Source organism: Urocitellus parryii, chromosome 5 (genome assembly GCF_045843805.1).
Source record: "Urocitellus parryii isolate mUroPar1 chromosome 5, mUroPar1.hap1, whole genome shotgun sequence".
In the NCBI taxonomy this organism is placed as follows: domain Eukaryota; kingdom Metazoa; phylum Chordata; class Mammalia; order Rodentia; family Sciuridae; genus Urocitellus; species Urocitellus parryii.
Window position 1 is genome coordinate 183,183,606 of NC_135535.1, and position 20,352 is coordinate 183,203,957.

Here is a 20,352-nt window from a genome sequence, read left to right on the forward strand (position 1 = left end):
TTCAATTCTCAGCACTGCATTTACATAAATAAAAAATAAAGGTCCATCAATAATTTTAAAAAAATATTTTTAAGAATGTAGTCACCCTTCTAAGAAATCTAACTTTGGATAGGTTGATGCTAGATGGAGCTGTGACAGAACTTTACATAGACCAGTAACCAGTACTAAGATTCTTGTGGCAACAGGAAAAAACAAAAACAAAAACTAGTTTACCTTTTGGTAGTGGGAAATTGCAAAATGTGGCCAACCTCAGACACTCCAAGAGCCTAATAGTGCAGTACTGCAGTGCAGTACCTCAAGTCTATCTCAAAGGTGCTTGGTATAAAAGTCACAAGAGACCCCTTCCAAAGCCCAGCATTAAAAGTTATCAACTACTTTCTGCCCATGTCTTCAAAACTACCATAACCACCCACATCATTTGGGAGAAAGCATTTAATCACTTTGCTGTGACAGCTATCCTTTTTTCTAGAAGTTTCTTTTCTGTCTTTTTGTGAATATTTAACATCCTATGAGCCTTAACCAGTGCACCTGAGGGTCTAGGATTTACTAGACATCTCAGTACTTATTTCCCTTTCTCATGGATCATAAGACAAATAACTAGAATGACACGAAGCTTACTCATAAGCCAGTGGTTTTTAAACTTTAGCCTGCATCAAAACTACCTGTAAAGCTTATTAAACCACAAATCACTGGGCTGCACCCCCAGAGACTCTGATTCACTAGGCCTCGGATGGGGCCTGGGAATTTTCATTTCTAGCTAGTTCTTCAGTGATGCTATTGCTGCTGGTCCAAGGACCACACTTTGAGAACCATTTCCATAAACCAAAATAATAATAATTCTCAACTTTGACTGTATATCAGAATCACTTGGGGGAAATTTTAAACCACTCACGCCATGACCCCATCCCAAACCAATGAAATAGGAATTTCTGAGTGTGGGATTCAGTCAGTAAAATGTATGTAAAGCTACACACATGATCCTAATGTACAGCCAGCATTGAGAACCACTGAGCTACATGAAATACATTCCAAAGCATTTGGAGTGCAGAGTCTTACCAGATGGTGCTATTTAATAGAGGAAAGATGGATCAACGTAAGTATCGCTTAATCCTTCAGAGGTATGACTCAGACCCCTGATGATTCCTTGAGGATTACTTCTCCAGTTCCAACTGAAACCATCCTAACTCTATATTCTAAGCAAGGTTCAAGCCATAGGTGCATATTCTCCACTTTATGTCTCATTAGGATGTGGGCAGCATTGAATTATAAATTAGAGAGTGGGAGGAAGTAGACAAGGCTTGAGGGAAGCAAACTCTCAAGGAGGGTTAAGGAGTCCATAGCTGCTAGAAATCAGGAAAAGGCAGCTGTCAGCAAGCCAAGCCATCAGGACACGGCTGGGCTTCTGTGGAGGCTGGATAGTAGGAGCATGTCAGGGATTCAAACTAGATGTCAGAGAGTCTGTAGTTGCTAGTTTAGAACTGGGACACTGGTGATCCCAGAGAAAATGGTGCTTTTTACAACTCAGAGACAGATGTAGCCTTCATTTTTAGGAAGTGCCTTGCCATAAAATCCACTGTTTACCTTTCAACTCAGCCCAAGGTTTCCCATCTATTGGTGTTTGGTGCCACAGTAGTATGCTCAAGGGACATATAAAAATGCCCATGAAAAATGCATTCAAGAAGTTTCTATCCAAATGATTACCTCTTGCCTCTGCTCTATCTTAGTGAGATCATAATGTCCATGGACTTAGCAGTCTTGACTATTTTAGAACTGGAAAGGTTAATTCTGCCAGGGTCCCATTGCTCTGGACTTGGCTGATGGTGTGCAGAGCAAACCACTTCTCTTAGGTTACTGCTCCATATGTGCAACTCAGGGTGGCTCTGCTGTTTGGCACATGTCATCTTTCTCCCAGAGATGGGCCAAAAGGAACATCCCCTCTCAAGGAAAATGGCCCCCACATGAGAGAGGACCATTTAAGTTGAAAAAGAAGTTGTTTAAGAATATGCATAAGACGCATGTGTCTCAGTAGATTCTAGAGCAAGCTGAGGGCCTGGGAATCATTTCTAATTCACACGATGAGGGATGCAGGAAGTTCTCAAGAACATCCTCTCACAAATTCCATGACTGGTAATGATATTCATCAATATTGGCCTAAAATGTTCACTTGTCTAGAAAGTTGGAGGAAAACAAATTAATGAAATAATATGGAGGCATTTGAAAATTTATGATAGTCCACAAAGGGTTGGCTCAACAGGAAAGACCACAGTTCCCATTTGCAGAATCTCATAGGAAGGCAGAAGAGGGAAATAGCTGAAACTTAAGCCACTCACTCAAGTATGCCATTGGAACTAAGCACCACACTCATCCATGGGAGGGGAAAGAATGCGGGTTAGAAACCAGCATTAACAGGTGGCTTTAATGCAGGCTAAAGTTTGAAAATCAGAAAAAGATAGAAACACTGGGGAAATTAGAGCCCCTACTGCTCCAAATTTGCCCCAGATTGTGAATCTTAAACGCTGCATTCCTGAGAACTGATGAGACCTCTAATAAAAGATAGGAAACTCCTATGCTCAGCCTTACAGCTGTTTGTCCTCAAATTCCCCCCTCCCCTCTGTGGCCAAGCCCTCTTCCCTGTCCATCACTTCCTGTCCACAGAAAAGCAAAACATGTGCCCCCTCCCCCATTTCTGGTCTCCCAATGGCCTAATCTGTGTCCCCTTTTGGTCCCCACATACTAGAACACAAAACAATGATGTATGCTCTCAAGCAATATTTTATACTATACTATTATCCCTAATCAAACCAGATCTGCTCTTTCATTTCAACCTGTTCTCCTTGTGAAGCAGTCCCATAGCTCCCTACAGACTCTGAAGGGAACTGTAAAGGCTAATTGTAAATTATGAAATGTTTCTAAGTAGATTACATAATCATGTTGTCTTGAATATCATATAAATAGGTCCTAAAACTCACACCATAAAATTCAACCTTTTAAAATGCATAATTTATGTTTTTAATCTATTCTTTTTTAATTGATTTTTTAAAATGACATTACAATTTTTATTACACATATCCAGCACAATTTTACATATCTCTGATTGTATATTAAGTATGTTTGCACTAATTCATGTCTTCATACATGTACTTTGGATAATAATGTCTATCACATTCTACCATCCTTGCTATCCCCCTGCCTCCTCCCCTTCCCTTCCACCCCTCTGCCCTGTCTAGGGTTCGTCTATTCCTCTCATGCTCCCCCTCCCTACCTTACTAAGAGTCAGACTTCTTATATCAGAGAAAACATTCAGCATTTGTTTTCTTGGGATTGGCTAACTTCACTTAGCATTATCTTCTTTAATGCCATCCATTTACCTGCAAATGCCATGATTTTATTCTCTTTTATTGCTGAGTAAAATTCCATTGTGTATATATGCCACATTTTTTTATCCATTCATCTACTGAAGGGCCTCTAGGTTGGCTCCACAGTTTAGCTATTGTGAATTGTTCTGCTATAAACATTAATGTGACTGTGTCCCTGTAGTATGCTGATTTTAAGTCCTTTGGGTATAGACCCAGGAGAGAGATAGGATAGTTAGGTCAAATGGTGGTTCCATTCCCAGATTTCCAAGGAATCTCCATACTGCTTTCCATATTGGCTGCATCAATTTGCAGTCCCACCAGCAATGTATGAATGTGCCTTTTTCCCCACATCCTCTCCAACACTTATTGTTGTCTTCATAATAGCTGACATTCTGACTGGAGTGAAATGATATCTTAGAGTAGTTTTGATTTCCATTTAGTTGTGCAACCATCACTACTAGCTAATTCCAGACATTTCTTCACCTCCAAGAAAACTCTGAAATCATCAGCATCACTCCCTATTCCCTTCTTTCCCCAATTCCTGACAGCCACTAATCTACTTTCTTCCTTTGTAGATTTGCCTATTTTATTTGCACATAAATTGAATCATATAACATGTGGCCTTTTGTGTCTGGCTTCCTTCACTTAGCATAATGTTTTCAAGGTTCACTTATGTTAAAATCTTACCTTATTCCTTTTTATGACCAGATAAAAGTCCATTGTGTTCTATTGTATGGCTACACCACATTTCATTTATTTGGGAGCATTTGAGTTGCTTCCACTTTTTAAAATAAGAATAATGCTGCTCTAAAATATTTGTTTGATCCTGTCTTTCTTGCTGCATGCCCTACTACATGTGTTTGTGTGGACATATGTTTCCATTCCTGTAGGAGTGGAATGGCTGAATCATATGGTACTTTTGAGTCTGACATTTTGAAAAACTACCAGAATATCACCAGCAATGACTGAGACTTTCAGTTTTTCACATGTTCCCCAACATTTGTCATTGGGTGTCTTTTTTATTATAGCCGTCTTCATGGTATGAAGTGGTGTCTCATTCACATTTCAAATTGAATTTCCCTAATGATGATAATGTTAAGCATCTTCTCTAATTACATATCTTTCTTAGAGAAACATCATTTCAAATTATTTGTCAACTTTTTAACTGAGTTATTTTCTCCTGAGTTGTAGTATCTTTGTATAATCTGGATATAAGTTCTTTATCTATAAATATTTTCTTCTGTTCTATGAGTTTTTCCTTCTTTTCGCTTCCTTAATGGCATCCTTTGGGGTATAGACAAAAATTTTGGTGAAATCATATTTGTCTGTTTTATTTTTCCTTTCTTTGATTGTTCTTTTGATGTCCTATCTAAGAAACCCATGTTTACTCTACGGTCACAAAGCTTACTCCTGTGTTTTCTTCTGAGAGTTCTATAATTTTCACTTTTACGTGTCTGATCCATTTTGACATGATTTTTGTGTATGATTCCAGGTTCTATTCAACTTCATTCTTTTGCATGTGGCTATTCAGTTACCAGCTATTAATTATTGAGTTCATGGTGTTAAGCATTCCTTCATTTGCATGGACCAGTTGTATATTTTCCTGAAGAAATATCATTTTGAATACTTGGTCACATATATTTTGTGAGAGTGAGGACAAGGTCTTGCTATGTTTCCCAGGCTGGTCTCAATCTCCTGAGCTCAAGTGATCCTTCCACCTTAGCCTCCCAAGTAGCTGGGACTACAGGTACCTGTCATCATGCCTGGCCCTTTGCTGACTTTTTTATGATAACATACCAGGTACTGTTCTTGATTCTGGGAAAACAGAGATAAATAATTCATAGCTGTTGCTCTTCATAGATCTAACCTTTGTGGTGTGGGGAATTAAATAGAAATAGCAAATAACATGGTGAAATAGTGTGTGTATGATGCTGGCCCTGTGCTTGGCCCCTAGAGTGTGAATAGTAAATGGTGCCTTCTCTGATAATAGTGTTATTAATGGCCATTATTATTATAAATGTTAATCCTAAAGTATGCACGAAGTGTTGTGGAGGAAGGGGTGACTGACTTTTCCATGTCTCCGGATTGTGTCACTCACAAACACTGCTGGGGCCCAGGAAGAGGAGGGTTGCAGGGCCTTTGAGAGAGAATGGACCTCAGGTGTGTGTATCTTGGAAGCAGCTAGTTTTCTTGCCCTTGTTGAGTGTCATCTCAGAACTTCGCTATGTGATTGCTGATTTCTGTCCCACTCTGTACCTAAGAAGGGACATCCACCTCTATTTGTTCATAGCTCCGTACAGATTTTGAAGGGAATTGTAAAGGCTAATTGTAAATTATGAAATGTTTCTAAATAGATTAATAAGTATGTTATCTTGTCTTGAATATCATATAAGTAGGTCCTAAAAATCTCTATTCCTTGATGACTGACCTCATAAATTATAGAGCAAATGTGACTTTTTCATGTAAAAATTATAGCACTCTTTGTAAAATAGCAAAAGGTATTAATTTATATAATTCTATCATATGACTCAATCATCACTAATAGTGGAAAATATTACTAGATTGCATTTGGGCTCCACATTCCAAAAATAACCCATTATAATTTTTTGGGGGGTGGTGCTGGGGATAGAACCTAGGGCTTTGTGCTTGTGAGGCAAGCACTCTACCAACTGAGCTACATCTCCAGCCCAAAAAGATGATTTTAAGAAATCGTTTTTCTACCATATTGGTCATTTGTTTTGTCATCTTCTAGCACATGTTAGCAAAGAAGTGAGAACAGGTGCCATAAGTTTAAGAAAAATGTGTTGGAGATTTTTTAAGAAACCTTAAACCACACACATTCTAAAAATTAACATAATTTAATTTAAGCTACAAAACACTTTAGTCTGGTTGGGTAGGATGCAGTTGTTTTAAAGGATAATTTTAGAACTGCTGATGCAGGGCTTAGATTTTAATTTAAACACATAGTATTCTGTCAAAAAAAAATGAAGGTTTTGCTACACGTGGTGGTGCATACTTGTAATCCCAGTGGCTCAGGAGGCTGAAGCAGGAGGATTTCAAGTTCAAGACCAGCCTCAGCAACTTAGTAAGGCCCTAGGCAACTTAGGGAGACCCTGTCTCAAAATAAAAAAATAAAAAGGGCTAGAGACATGACTCAATGATTAAGGGCCCCTGGGTTCAATCCCTGGTACAAAAATTAATGTATCTGATTTTTATGTCATTTATCTACTAGCTATGGATTTTCATTCAGTCGTCATCTTAGTTCAGTCCATCAGGCATGTATCAGCTGCCAGATGCACGGAGAAATCACACCCTGTTCAAGGGTGTGATTCTTTGTCCTGAAGGAGCTCATGATTTGTAGGAGAGACAGTGTCCAGTGTAGGACACATACATTGCTAGTTAGAAGAAGCAGCAAATTTTGATACCTGCTCTCATGAAGTTATCAAAGGCTTAGAAGCACAAAGCAAGCAATGGTTGGTCCAGATTCTGAATGGGGCCAATCTGGAAGAGTTTTCCCAAAGAGCTGGCATGTGATCTGGAGCCTGAAGAGCCAACAGAGATAGGGTCCAGGAAGGCCACCGTGTGAGCACAGAGGTAGAGAAGGTATGCAGGGGAAACTGAGGAAGTGAGGCCACCTGGAACACCTGAAATGATGAAGGGATGTAGTAGGGAATGCAGCAAGAAAGACAGGATCAAACCAGTGTGCAGCTTCAATTTGTCTAACTAATGAGTTTGGACTTGATTCTGTACCACTAGGGAGCCATGGAGGATTTTTGTGTAGGACTGTGTCATGATCAGTATAGAAGGAGGTCAAAGATTAAGTTGAAGGTGGGGGAAAAAAATTAAAGACCATTGTTAGATGATGAAAATATCATCTTTCCAATTTTATTTCATTTAAAAATCCCAAGGAGTGGCTATGTGTTTCAATTTTAATAGTTAATTTTGCATCTGTCAAACTGACTACTTCTCTCCTCTTGTACTTTTAACAGAGTCCAAGCAAGAGCTGATAAAGCATGAACTTCTTTTTTTATTTTTATTTTTTTGCAAGAATAACATCTGAGTCAGTAGGCCAGATTTTCTCCTTAAATATCTCATAGCCAAGAGAAAGAACCAGCACTCAGTTTAACATTTTAGGAACAGGACAAGGAAATGGGTCTATATTACAGAAGAAAGTAGAATTGACATGAAGCAGGACAGTTAGATAAGACTTTAGTCTCTAGGCTAGGACCAAAATCAGTTACTAGGATTGCACTCCAGCTGTGCCTCTCATCAGCTGTGCAACCTTAGGCATGTTACTTAAGTAATCCGTGCCTCAGTTCTTTCATCTGTAAGATACAGGTAACAGTAGTTATCCTCAGGCATTGTTATGAGGATTAAAAAAATTGACATATGGAAAGTGCTCCAAACAGTGCCTGGACCATAATAAGAGCTCAATGAATGTGAAGAGTTGTTATTTCATTGCTAGCTAATAAAAATGAATTTTCTGGCCATGACACATTATAATTTACAAAACTTTTTCACATACCCACTAGGTCTGGAATTGCCTAGCAAAGCATGTCTCAGAACATGCCCCTATCTTTAAGCAACACACAAAGTGTATATTTCTTTAAAAAGTATGAGGTTTGCATTAAAAAGCTTGTACACAAATTATTGCATACAAAAGCTTGTACACAAATTTTATATTTTAAGGAAGTCCAAGGATGAGTTCAGTCCTCGAATTCTTCAGGCAGCAACTTGGTATCATTTTCTTATGAGGAAAATTCTCTGAAAATGTCCTGGAAACTGAACTATGATTTCATCTGTTCTCTAGGAAAATCTCACCTGGCCATTGTCCAGCGGGTGAATAACGAGGGAGAAGGGGACCCTTTTTATGAGGTGATGGGCATTGTCACCCTGGAGGACATCATAGAGGAGATCATCAAGTCAGAGATCCTGGATGAAACTGACCTCTACAGTAAGTTCAGGGCCTTGGCTGTTTCTCCAAGGTCATCTTATTTTCCTCACAATTAGCTTGGTGTGTACAGTGTAAAAGTGTGTCAGGGCAAGCCCCGTGCACTGATGTGTGACAGCCACCTCTGCCTGGTGCTGGTACAGCAAGATACCATAGCCTGAATCAGCCTGAGTCACTCTGGGCATGTGCTAGCAAAGTGTGAATCAGGAGACAACCTCCAGGAACTAGCCTAGACTAGGGAAAGGAGACCTCCCAGCCTTTGGAGACATGGAGTACACAATAGGGTGGCTAGAGCCTTTCTGTCCTTGTTTCTGCCCCGTGTTGTTCCTGTATTGCCTTTTTGTATACTTGGAGGCAGATCCCAGGACCCCTTGGAGTTCCATTTACACCAGACCACCAGTGGGACTGCAGTGGAGACTGTTGTGGCATTGCCCTCTCCACACCTGAGCCAAAAACTTAAATGTCCCTTCTTGGATGCTGCTCTTCTCCCCGACCCCTTTTGACATCACCACCCTGGGTTCCTCATTGTCCCCGCTCGCCCCTGAAGCAAGTGCCTGCCTGGCTCCTACCCCTACTCCCCTCACCCTCCTACCCTACCACCTCAGGAACAAAATGGACTCCTCTCTGCAGACACTTATTTGACTTGCAAGCCTTAACAAAACTCTGCTTGTAAACATTATGAAGGCATGCTTTGTCTCTGGGATGGGAATGTTTTCTAAATCCAGGGAAGTCACTGGGCCAGGAAGTGTTTCCTCCTCAGAATTTCATCTCATGGGACAGCCATCCCTTTCCCGTCAGATATCTCAGTTCAGACCTCTGTCCTTAGTTTGCTAGAAGTAGCCTTTGAGAAATGCTCCCGGGAGGAAAGGCATTGATTCCATATGGTGCAGAAAGGGAGCCTCCCCTCTGGATCTAGACGAGATCAAACCTGAAAGCTGGGCCAGGACTTGACAAAATCTAGGGGGAGTATCACAGTGCCTCCCTCCAGGGACCTGTTTTTTTTTTCTGTGCTGTGCTGGCCAGACTCTTTGAACAGGGATTGAGCTCAGAAATGGCCTTTCCAGCTCCCTTTTCCACCTGTGCCCACACCCTTGCTCTGGAACTCCCAAGTGTCTCAGTAGAGACAATTGTGAAAACATCACATTGGAGTGTTAGTGTCTAAGAGTTGTTTAAATGAGTAAGGTCCTCTCAGTGTATTTGTTTAAACAACTTTAATGTTTCATTTCTAATTAAAGAAATGACGGGAGAGATCAGAGGAATGCTTCTCTAATGACTAAATTTTGAATGCCATACAAATCAAACGTGTCATACAAATCAGAAGGTCCTGAACCTTGACTTGCTACTCATATGTTGAATGATCCTCTTTCTACAGAAGAGGGTCAGGGATTTTCTACCCTTAAATAAAAAATTCTGGTGCAATTCTTTAAGAACTGTGAAAAGACCGATGAGCCAGGAATATTGTGTTTCTTCGTACATGACCCTGACTTCTTATGTGATCTGGACACCTGCATCTCCACACCTAAGCAAAAGGAGTATTGTTAAAGAAGGGACCCACTGACTACAAAGACCCACAAAAGTGGGTGGAAGGGCACTTTCTCCCTTCTAGAAGGAAATTTAAAGGATCCAGAAGAAGCAGGCTCCAAAAGAAGAGGGAGTCAGATTCTGGAGTCCTGTTTCCTGCCCGGGTTCACCCCCTTCCATTTCTACTGCCTCCAGTCCACTTGCACAATAAGTTCCCTGTAGCCTTGTTGTTTTTCAGGTCAAGTTTGGAGAGAGAACCCAGGTCCCTTTCCTGTTCCCCTTAGCACAGGTGAGATACGCTAGCAGTTTCAAAATGTTTTCAAAGCTCAGGGAAAGCAAGAGAAATGACCAGAAAACATCCCCACTAAATGTACAGCTCTATTTTTTTTTCAAAGACAACCTTAAAAATTAAGAAAAAAAAATTAAATTGGGGGAAGCAAATTTTCTCAACCTCTAATCACATCATGCCCAGTATACAGGCTTTTGGAGGCTCCAGGACCTGATTAAGTCCCCTGCATTTATAGATTATGGATCCACTCTGTTTCTTCTCCTTTCTTTTTTATTGTATTTTCCCTGATGTTTTCCCAGTAGAGGGGCTGGGGTTGAAGCATGAGAACTCTGGCTGGTAAGAAAGTGGCATGCCTCTGCTATTGCTCAGAGCATGATTTAAATCAGCAGGAAGATGAACTCAGTCTGGGGGAAAGGAGGGGGTCAGAAGCAGAAATGCCCAGGGCCCCACCAACCCCAAGAATGTCGGTCCTTCAGGTTTGTATGACTGTATAAGCGCTTTCACGTGAGGTCTCCTGTTGATGTTTCATAATAACTACATTAGATAAGTAGAAGTGCTATGTTTAAATATGCTTGCCTCCTTGTATAGATTAAAGCAAACAGCAACTCTGGTGCTTAGAGAGGCTGCACAGCTGGTAAGTAGAGGAGCCAGCGCCAGAATCTCGGACTTGGGAACCCCACGCCAGCCTTTTCCCCTTTGCTACTTCTACCACCTAAGAGTAGATCACACTGAGAAGTTGAGAGCCATCTCCCACCTTCTACCCCATGTTGGCCACCCCTCTCCTGGCAAAGAGGCATTGTGATGTCCTAGAACAGAAGACAATAGTTGGCCCTGCAGAAATGTGTGTGGTCCCAAAGGATGTGTCTGTGTCCGCTGTGACTCTTGTTAAATCTCTAAAGATCAATAATGATTCTGAAATAGTTGAAATCTGTCCCCTGTGACCCTGCAGCTGACAATCGGAAAAAGCAGAGGGTCCCACACCGGGAGAGGAAGCGGCATGACTTCTCCTTATTTAAGCTTTCCGACTCGGAAATCAGAGTGAAGATCTCGCCACAGCTTCTGCTAGCCACGCACCGATTCATGGCCACAGGTAAGACCCCGCCCTGGTCTCCAGCCTAGAGCAGCCCCAGCAGAATCTAGGGTGGGACCAGGCACCACCCACTGTAATACCTTCCAACTTCACCTCCACTTGTGGAGGCACCAAGAAACCACTGTTCTAGGAAGAAGGTTGCCTTCTGCAGGGTGACAGAATGCCTCTCCCTGTCCTGAGGTGAGAAGCTAAAAATAAACTCCTTGTGAGGAAGGTAAAAATTGTCTTTGAACTCTCTGACCTTCTCAGCCATACTGAATCAATGTGCTGAACTAGAATGAGCATATCCATATCTTAATTTCAGTGTTTTATTAAGACAGCATGTATTTATTGAGTATACGATGTGTGCTAGCAAGCACAGTTCCATGTGCTGAAAAGTAGAAAATTTTAAATTAGAGCTTTTTTAAAGTCAGGTTTTCAACATGTGATCCAGTTCTGAATACAGATTTCTTTCAACCACAGGCTCATTTCCCAGAGCAAAGCAGTTCTATCTGTTTAATGTAATCTAATAATATGCTAAAGTATAAATATATAATAATGTCTATTAATAAATAAATGTGATACAATGATGCTTCACATTATTGACAACTTATCATTTTAAATAAGTACCTGTCTCTATAAACTTGGGATTACATTGCATTCATCAGACAAATGTCATGCAGATAAGTCAGAATAAATTCTCTGTATTTCATTCTATGTTAGTGTTAAAGTCTTTGTTCTCTATATGGCTTAGTTATCCATGCCCAACTTTAAATAAAAATCAAAGAGAAAATTAATAACAAACTGACAGTTCCAGACTGGTGACCTACTTCTCCTGAGATGCTGTTGCAGAGACACAAGTCCCCAGAGGGCATGAGGAAGGCCCCAAGATGCACACTTGGATTTAGAATCCCTCATCCCCAAGGAATCACAGAAGCCCACCAGCCCAGTGCCCGGGGGTTTAAAGGGGGTGTTCTACATGAACTCAGCTGCACCCACTCTGACTCCTCCCAGCTACCACTGCTGAAGTGGGCAGGGCATGGGAGGGGCTCACTCCTCTCTACCTCCCACTATCTCCTAGAAGTGGAGCCTTTTAAGACTGTGTACCTTTCGGAGAAGATCCTGCTCCGTCTCCTGAAACATCCCAACGTGATCCAGGAGCTGAAATTTGACGAGAAGAACAAGAAGGCCCCAGAACACTACCTCTACCAGCGCAACCGCCCTGTGGACTACTTTGTGCTGCTCCTACAGGTGAGTAGGAAAGTCAGGGAACTTGTAAGGGCAAGAGGAAGGCATCTGTAGAGCAAAGGGGAATGGCATGCCTTCCTCCATGCCGGGTGCCAAGCCTTGGCTGGCTGCCGTGAGAGCAAGGCCCCTGGGGAAGTCATTTCTGTGTGACCTACAGGAGGGGCCTAGGCAGAGAAGACTAGTGTCCTGGGAGAGGCGAGATCTTTGACCTTTAGTCTGACCCCTCAGTAATATTTCAGGTGGGACTGAACTTCTGAAACTGCTACCCTGCACAATCCCAGGGATCTCCTTATCTTTATCCCTCAAAGTGAAACTGTCTACTGCCTCATAAACTTTAGACAATTCTTATTTAAACCCTTTCCTCTGTCAAGCTGAAATCTCACTGTCTCTGACTTCCACACTGGTCCTCTTTGTGTTCTCTGGAGGCACATGGGACGCATTTGTTGTCTATTTCACATTCAACCTTTGCATCTTCTCCCCTTCAGAGGAGCAGGAAAGGAGAAGATGACTAAGTAAAATAAGTGCAGCATCTTCCCAGTATTCATTCAAGGATGATCACTTTCTGCCCTGGGTCAGGCCTAACTTGAATAAGTGTCAGATGTGGTTCTACTGGAACACTGTTGGTGCCCTGTCCTGGCCCCACCATGAGCTCAGTCTCTGATTCTCTGTCTCTTCCCAACAGAATCATTTGGACCCTAAAAAAATAATGGTCTTGAGAACTTGATAAAACTCAATGAACTTAGAAATTACCTCTCTTTGTTGTGGTCTACCTTAGCCTCTCTGCTCTGACATTGTCATTTGCTTCACAAATATCTTTCTAGATAGCCTCAAAAAAAAAAAAAAAAAAAGGACCTTTCTTCTCCAAAAAAGTCACGTTCTTCAGTGTTGGCAATTGAGATGAGTCCCGTTACAGTATTTATAAAACATAATACCACATACAACCTTTGTCTTACACTAATCAAAAAAATCTTGGTTCTCATATAAAATGTGAAGGGAACAAAATTTATAGCAAAAGGGTAGGCTCAGAAATTGGAAAGATATGCCTTTAAAATTCCAATGTTGCCGTTTTCTAACTAACCTGACTGTTACTTAACTTCTCTGAGCCTCAAAATTGATGCATGTAAACTAGGGATAAAAATGGTAAAGATCCCATGAGACTGTGGGGTCAGTTGAAAAAGAATCCATGTTTGCATATAACCAGTATCAGATCCATCAACACACTATACATTAGCCATAACTATCATCTATAATTCAAAAAGCTTCACACATGATTATATTTTTTTTAGTTGTAGATGAACACAATAAATACCTTTATTTTACTTATTTATTTTTATGTGGTGCTGAGGATTGAACCCGGTGCCTCACACATGGTAGGCAAGTGCTCTAACACTGAGCCACAACCTCAGCCCCATGATTAGATTTTATCTCAGCCAGCCTTTTTTTTTTTTTTTTTTTTTTTAATGGTCTAATCTCAGACTAACCCAGTTGGGGGAATGTTTATTTATGGGGCTCTGACTTTTAGCTGGTTCTTGATCCTGTGTCATGGGAGGGCCATTACTGTATGCAAGGAGAGCTTGGTTATTCATGACTGGGTGCTGCTTTATGAATAATGAATCTATGAGTTTACTGCGAAGAACTACCAAAGCTGGAGCTGCTGTTTTTGCAGCACAGATCTGGATAGAATTAATATTGCCCTGTGATAAAAACAAAAATCTACTTGTCGTCCAAGCCAAAGTCCTTAGGGTCATAATTGATAATAGACCTGGAATTGCTCATACACACAACGCCCTCAGTACCCTCCTTCTTTCTCCAGGGTAAAGTGGAAGTGGAGGTCGGTAAGGAAGGCCTTCGATTTGAGAATGGAGCCTTTACCTACTATGGTGTCCCAGCCATCATGACTACTGCTTGCTCAGGTATTCCATTTTCCAAGCCATGGCTTGTTAGGGAAGCAATGGAATGTCATAGAAAAATCATCTAGGCTCAAGTCTTGACTCCTCTTTTGACTCCTGTCATGGACTCTGGACAAGCAACTCAACTTCCTCGGCTTCAGTTTCCTCTCTGAAAAATGGGCATAAAAATCACTTTTCATTCACTTTGTTCATGCTTAAAAAAAATAAGGAAGGAAAAATGAAGTTGGAAAAAGCAATCACATTATCAAGTGTTGGGGATGGAGAGTGGTATTTCTCAGTGTGAAAGACAAGTTTATTTTGCTTTTTTATACTTGTTTCCTACCTTCCCTTTGCTTGCCTGGTTTTTACAGGGTTAATTGGCAGTGGGGGGTGGAATGGAAGTAGAGATTCCCAGAAGGTGTGTTTTCTGAATGGCCTCTGAAACCCACTGCATCCTTCTGTCCTTAGATAATGACGTGCGGAAGGTTGGAAGTCTGGCTGGATCCTCTGTCTTTCGTATGTATCTCTCAAACCCCTTCCTCGTCCTTCCCACCGTGGTCCTGCCTCAGCCTACTCTGGGGACCTGGACCAAGCACTTTGAGCCTGGGCTGGGCTAACACAAATGCTGGCAGCCTCTTTGTAATACTCTGCCAGGAACACTGCCTCCTGCCAGGTACCCACAGACCACGGGGGCTCAGGTTCTGAGTGTCTGGAATGTTTTCTGTGGCTTCTCTGCTCACATGCAAGTAATGAATGGTGGTAGGGGGTAGGTTTGTGATGGAGGTACCATTTATTGCCACCTGCCAGGCATTGCAGGCGGGTGACTTGTGTGCTTTGGTGGAGGTCAGTCTTTCCTTCTCCGCAAAATGATAATTCGCCCTGGCCTTTATTTGAAAACCCTCATGTGCTATTGTTGTGTCTTGTGATATTTGTCCTCAGTAAAGAGTGACTGTGAGATTTGGGGATGTAAATCTCAGGCTGGTACAATATGTTGCTTATCTGCTTCTCTCTCCTTGCTCACCACCTCTCAGCTGGTGACAAGGTGGCTACCAGCTGGCCATGCATGCTGCTGGGGCAGGGGGTGGGGGAAGCTGGCACAGGGCTAATGGCTGGTTTGCTCTGTACCTTCTGTGCTGTATCTTTTTGCTGTTTCCTGTGTACAATTATTGCACATGTGTTTAGAGAGCATGGCATTTATTGTAATAGCAATGATTCAGAAAGAATTCTTTCTCTAGATTTCCTTTTGATTCACTGGTCTGAATTTTGCATTGCATTCAGCTGTTAGTATTTACGATGGCCACTTAAATACCAAATGGGGTGTTTGTTTTCTCTCATCATAACAAATATTTTGCATATGCCTTCTATTGGGATTTATTAGAGGGTCCCAGAGTTTGATATCATAGTTCCCAAAATACAGAAAGGTAAATGCCATTTTAGAATGAGAGAAACTAAAGAAATGACTGGCTCCAGATTACCCAGCAAGTTGGTGACTTACCTAGATGCATCCTGGTGTCCAGACTAGCTCATGCAGCACAATGAAATACAGATTTTAGATCTATCATGTTCCAGAATGCAATTGCATTGTGGAAACAGTGGAACAGTTGGCCATGTAATTTCACTATCCAGCCCAGCAGATGGCTGAAGTGAAGTCTATGTATCTGCCACACCAAAGAACTCGAATTGAAGATCTGTTTTTTAAAAAAGGTACATAATTATACTTATAAAAGCCAACAAATCTCAATCAAGGTTGATGAAGGAAGCAAGTACTCAACATAAGAATGCCAGATGGGTGAGGAACAGGTTGCTTTCTCAAAAGGCGATTTCTACCATCCATCACATTAGGGACTGCTCTTGGAACTCTAATATGTTCCTAGAAATGTTGGCCCTGTTCTTGCTCTTCTATAAGAAAAAAGAGATAGGAACTCTGAGAAAAAAAAAAAAGAGTTTCATGGGGCTTCTCAACCCACCCACCCAATTTAAATGACCTGTCTTTAAGAAAACAAATTTAAAAAGTCCTCTGACACTGCCAAGAAAAAGAAAAAAAATTAATAGGAAGATCTTATCTTTTTTTCCTTATTTCCTTACCTCCTGATTCTAATTCTTTCTGTCAAATCCTTAAGTCTTATCACTGAGACAGGAGTAAACTCGCACTGCTCCCTCCTTTACTAAAGGGAAGCATTAAACTCCCTCCCTATGCTTCTGAGTACCTTCATAAATCTTCCAGAGCAAAAACCAAATGATAGGGCTGGGGATATAGCTCAGTTCGTAGAGTGCTTACTGCCTATGCACAAGGCCCTGGGTTCAATCCCCAACACCACAAAAAGAAAGATAGAAAGAAATGATATTAGCCAATAGGGGTAAAGAGAGATATTTTTCCATCCTCTCCCAAGACCTCCCTACTAGGGGCGTGGTGTGTGAAATAATTGCAAAAGCTACCCATACCCAGGGTTTTTCCCCCAGCCACCAGCAATATCTTTCACTGGCCCAGAACCTTAGTTGATAGGTTGAAGGACAACATGATCCTAAGCTGCAGAGCAGTAAACTCTTGCAGGGTCTTAGCCTAGCAAACTTCCCCTGTCCTTGAAGCCAGCTTGCAGCTTAAATAGCCTTTCAGGCTGAGAAGTAAAACGGAATTTGCCAGATCATTGGCCCTGTGACTATGCATTGAAGTTGAACTGAGATTACAAGGAAGCCTCTCTGGTTTTCCTGGGTGGGGTGAAGGGAACACAACCCACACTGTCTCCTTTATCTTCATTCTGATTTCTGGCAATCCAGGAGACCATGGTGAGCCTGAATCTGAAGGAATCTTACCTGAGCTCAGGGCAGCCAGGACAGGTGTGGGGGGGCAGAGAACACAACTCCTATCTATTTGGTGGTGTATACATTTAATTCAAGAACTATGGTACTTCTTGAGTCTATGGGGTTTCTTACTCCAGTGTGTCTAATTAACACTTCACATTAGAAATAATGATTATCTGGGATCTTAAAGCTCCATTTCCCACTGCCCTGCATGGGTAAGTAATTCCAAATAAAATCCTGTGGTGCAGGAAATAAGGCCACAGAAGCCATTTCTGTGTGCCTCCACCTGCAGACTGACTTTGTTTGGCTCCTTGGAAGGGACTCTGGGAACAATCAGATAAGACAGGTAAAGGCAGATTCTCAGGAAGAAACTCCTCTTGATGGGGAGTTTCTTCTCAAGGTGGGGAAAGGACTGGAAGTTGCTACAAGCTCCACTCCCCCCACCACAAGGACCATGTGATATGATAGCCAGCAAGAACCATTTCTGACACTAGGAAAAGAGAGAAGAAAAAAAAGAGATAGACGGGAATTTCAGAAGCTACTGAGATTTAATTCATCAAGTTGATTCACATTGAAACCAGTAGAATTCTGCCCTTCCCTTGTCCCCATCCTCTAGCAAGCGATGCACCATTGCTTATCTGCACCATGGCCACAGAGGGAGTGTGAAGCTTCCTCCAGGGCTGCCCCAGCAGGAGTATGCACTTGGCTTTCAGGCTTATGAATGCTGTGCAGGATACACAAGGCAGCTGGGAAGCCCCATGGGAATGCAGTGCTGGGCTCCCAGGACGTTTGCTGGCTCAAGGTGGGCACCGGAGAGAGAATGCTGCCTACGCACTCCCCACGGGGGCTGTCAATGCTTGTCATTGACATCTCTGGTTCCCTCTGAGATTATTGTGCATTTTTTCAGAAGAACTTTAGCAAAGTCCATTTTATTTTCTTGTCTTTCTGGAGAGTGGCTTTGTAAGCAGATGCAGCTCCCATGTTTTCAGAGGCAAGATTCCTTTTTGCAGAGAAATGTGATGTTGTGAAGATCCAGGAACAGACTGTCTCACCCACTTTGCTCTTTGTCTTTCTCCTTTTGTTTATCTTCCCCTTCGCCTCTCACACATCCTTGGCCCCTGACTCTTTAGTGCCCGTCTCTGTGTCTCGTACCTTCGCCTTCAGCAGAGGGGACTCTCTGGCAGGCTCCCCAGGTAAACATGCATGGCGTCTCAGGTCTTCAGATCCAATGTAGTTTGCAGGAGGCCTTTGGTCTCTGTCCCTGTCCTGCATGAGATCTTGTCTCTCCCAACAGGCACTCCCATGTCTTCAGCATAGTGCACACACAGTCCAGGCATTTCTGGTTCAATGGCATTATTTATGAATTTCCCTCCCCAGCATGTATCTGTGTATATACATGGGAAGTGGTGGGGGTGAGGATAGTTGTGAGTTTTTCCTTATCATTTTTCTGATTGCAGATTGGAGGGATAGATCTCTGCCTTGAGCTAACCCATCCCTCTTTTACTAGTAATGTACCATGGAATAGTCATATTCCCTCTGACTCTGCTCATAGGATGCTATATGTAAAAATTACAAAACATTTTTTCATTAGGTTTAACCTCTCATGTTAATTAAGATTGCTGATTTGTTTTTAATCAAGTAAAACCTCATAGAGCTACACAGGAACTTAGTGGCTGAATAGAATGTAATGAATCTGAACAAATAGCTGTTTATATTGTTTTCTTCTCCAGAGGTTATTCTCTTAGGCCCACAGAGCAAGTAATGACCAAAGCAGGAATTTATTTGTTCAATTGCCTTGCTGTTAGAAAGCAGTCCAATTTCCTATAGCCTCTACATCTGTGTCCCTTATCCCAATGTGCCATCAGACCCTCAATCATGAAGAATCCAGTTATGTTTTGCTGTCTAGATCGTAGACCCTCAACATTGAAAAGGGCTATGTCCTGAGACCTTAAACCCCGCTGTCTGTAACTTCATAAGTATTTATGTTAACTTCTTTTTTCTCCCAAATCACATTTTTCCATCAAAAACCATCTGGTTCCCATGTTTATCTGTTCAAGACAAGTTAACCACCTTCTCAAATTTCACTAAAGTTTTCTCTCTCACTTGATGGTGATTTTCCACTAAGAAATAAAGTTTTCCATGCTCATGCCTTCATGATGAATACCAGGTAATACAGTCAATGTGAGATGCCAGTCTGGCACCCTTACCAGCTAAGTGGTCTATTCCTGCATGCCTGCAAAATTAGAAATGACCACATCACGGACCATCAAGATCCTTAACATGCGGTGAATCTCAGAGAATGCCAAGAGTATGCTGTGAATGTTCTGCAGGGAACACATTTTTAAAAGATTTTCTACTGAAAGGATCAAAGCAGCAGCATATTTCCCTTTTTAAAATTTTCTCATTTTTTTTCTCATTTTTTTTTTCATGGCACTGGGGATTAGACCCAGGGGCACTCAACCACTGAGATATATCCCCCAGTACCTTTTATTTTTTAGTTTGAGACAAGATCTCTCCAAGTTGCACAGGCTGTCCTTGAATTTATAATCTTCCTATCTCCGCCCCATGAGTAGCTGGGATTACAGGTGTGCTACACCCTGCCTGGCTGTATTTTCTTTTTAAATTACATTCAGTTAACCAGTATCCTGTTAATCATAATTTCTCAGTTTAAGAAAGGTTAATTCAAGTTCATCAATATTTATTATGACAAACTTCATGGCAACCTAGTCAGAAAGAGATTAAAAATGACTCATTCTTGCTGTGCAGTCTCCCCCAGGAGGGGCTGAGTTGTCTTTGACTCTGGCTGGGGACAAAGTCAAATTTTCCCCCCATTCTCTGTGACTTTCAACCTTCCCCCCATTTTTTGTAACTGTGGGTGTTCAAACCAGTAGGCAACCCCCTGGTACAGAGATGAGAACAAGGTCAACCTTTCTCTGTTCTTGGTTCAGCTCTGCAGGGTGCTGGGTACAGCAGGAAAAAAAAGAAGTAGGGCCTTAACCCCATCTACACAGGAAAAAAAAAATACATCCTAGAAATTAGTAAGATTTTGAAGTTTTTAAAATAAAATCTATTTTTATTTTATTTGATCCCCACAGTCACCTTGAGAGATATGCAAGAATTATTACTGGAAAATAGTAACTAAGGAAAGAGATTCAGAAATTAAGCCATTGAGTCAGTTTTGTATGTGTAATAAGCACAAAGAGGGGTGAAGACTGAAACCCAAGCCTCAG

The 20,352-nt window shown here is 41.6% G+C and overlaps 1 protein-coding gene across 1 annotated transcript in view; it reads left to right on the forward strand.

The window, feature by feature from the left end:
• Positions 1-20,352, forward strand: part of Cnnm1 (cyclin and CBS domain divalent metal cation transport mediator 1) — a 59,884-nt gene that overhangs the window by 25,060 nt on the left and 14,472 nt on the right. The window contains exons 3-8 of the mRNA XM_026394774.2: positions 8,167-8,310; positions 11,067-11,207; positions 12,268-12,437; positions 14,248-14,347; positions 14,792-14,839; positions 18,253-18,315. Of these exons, the coding sequence (XP_026250559.2) occupies positions 8,167-8,310; positions 11,067-11,207; positions 12,268-12,437; positions 14,248-14,347; positions 14,792-14,839; positions 18,253-18,315 (666 nt within the window). The remainder of the gene's footprint in view (positions 1-8,166; positions 8,311-11,066; positions 11,208-12,267; positions 12,438-14,247; positions 14,348-14,791; positions 14,840-18,252; positions 18,316-20,352) is intronic.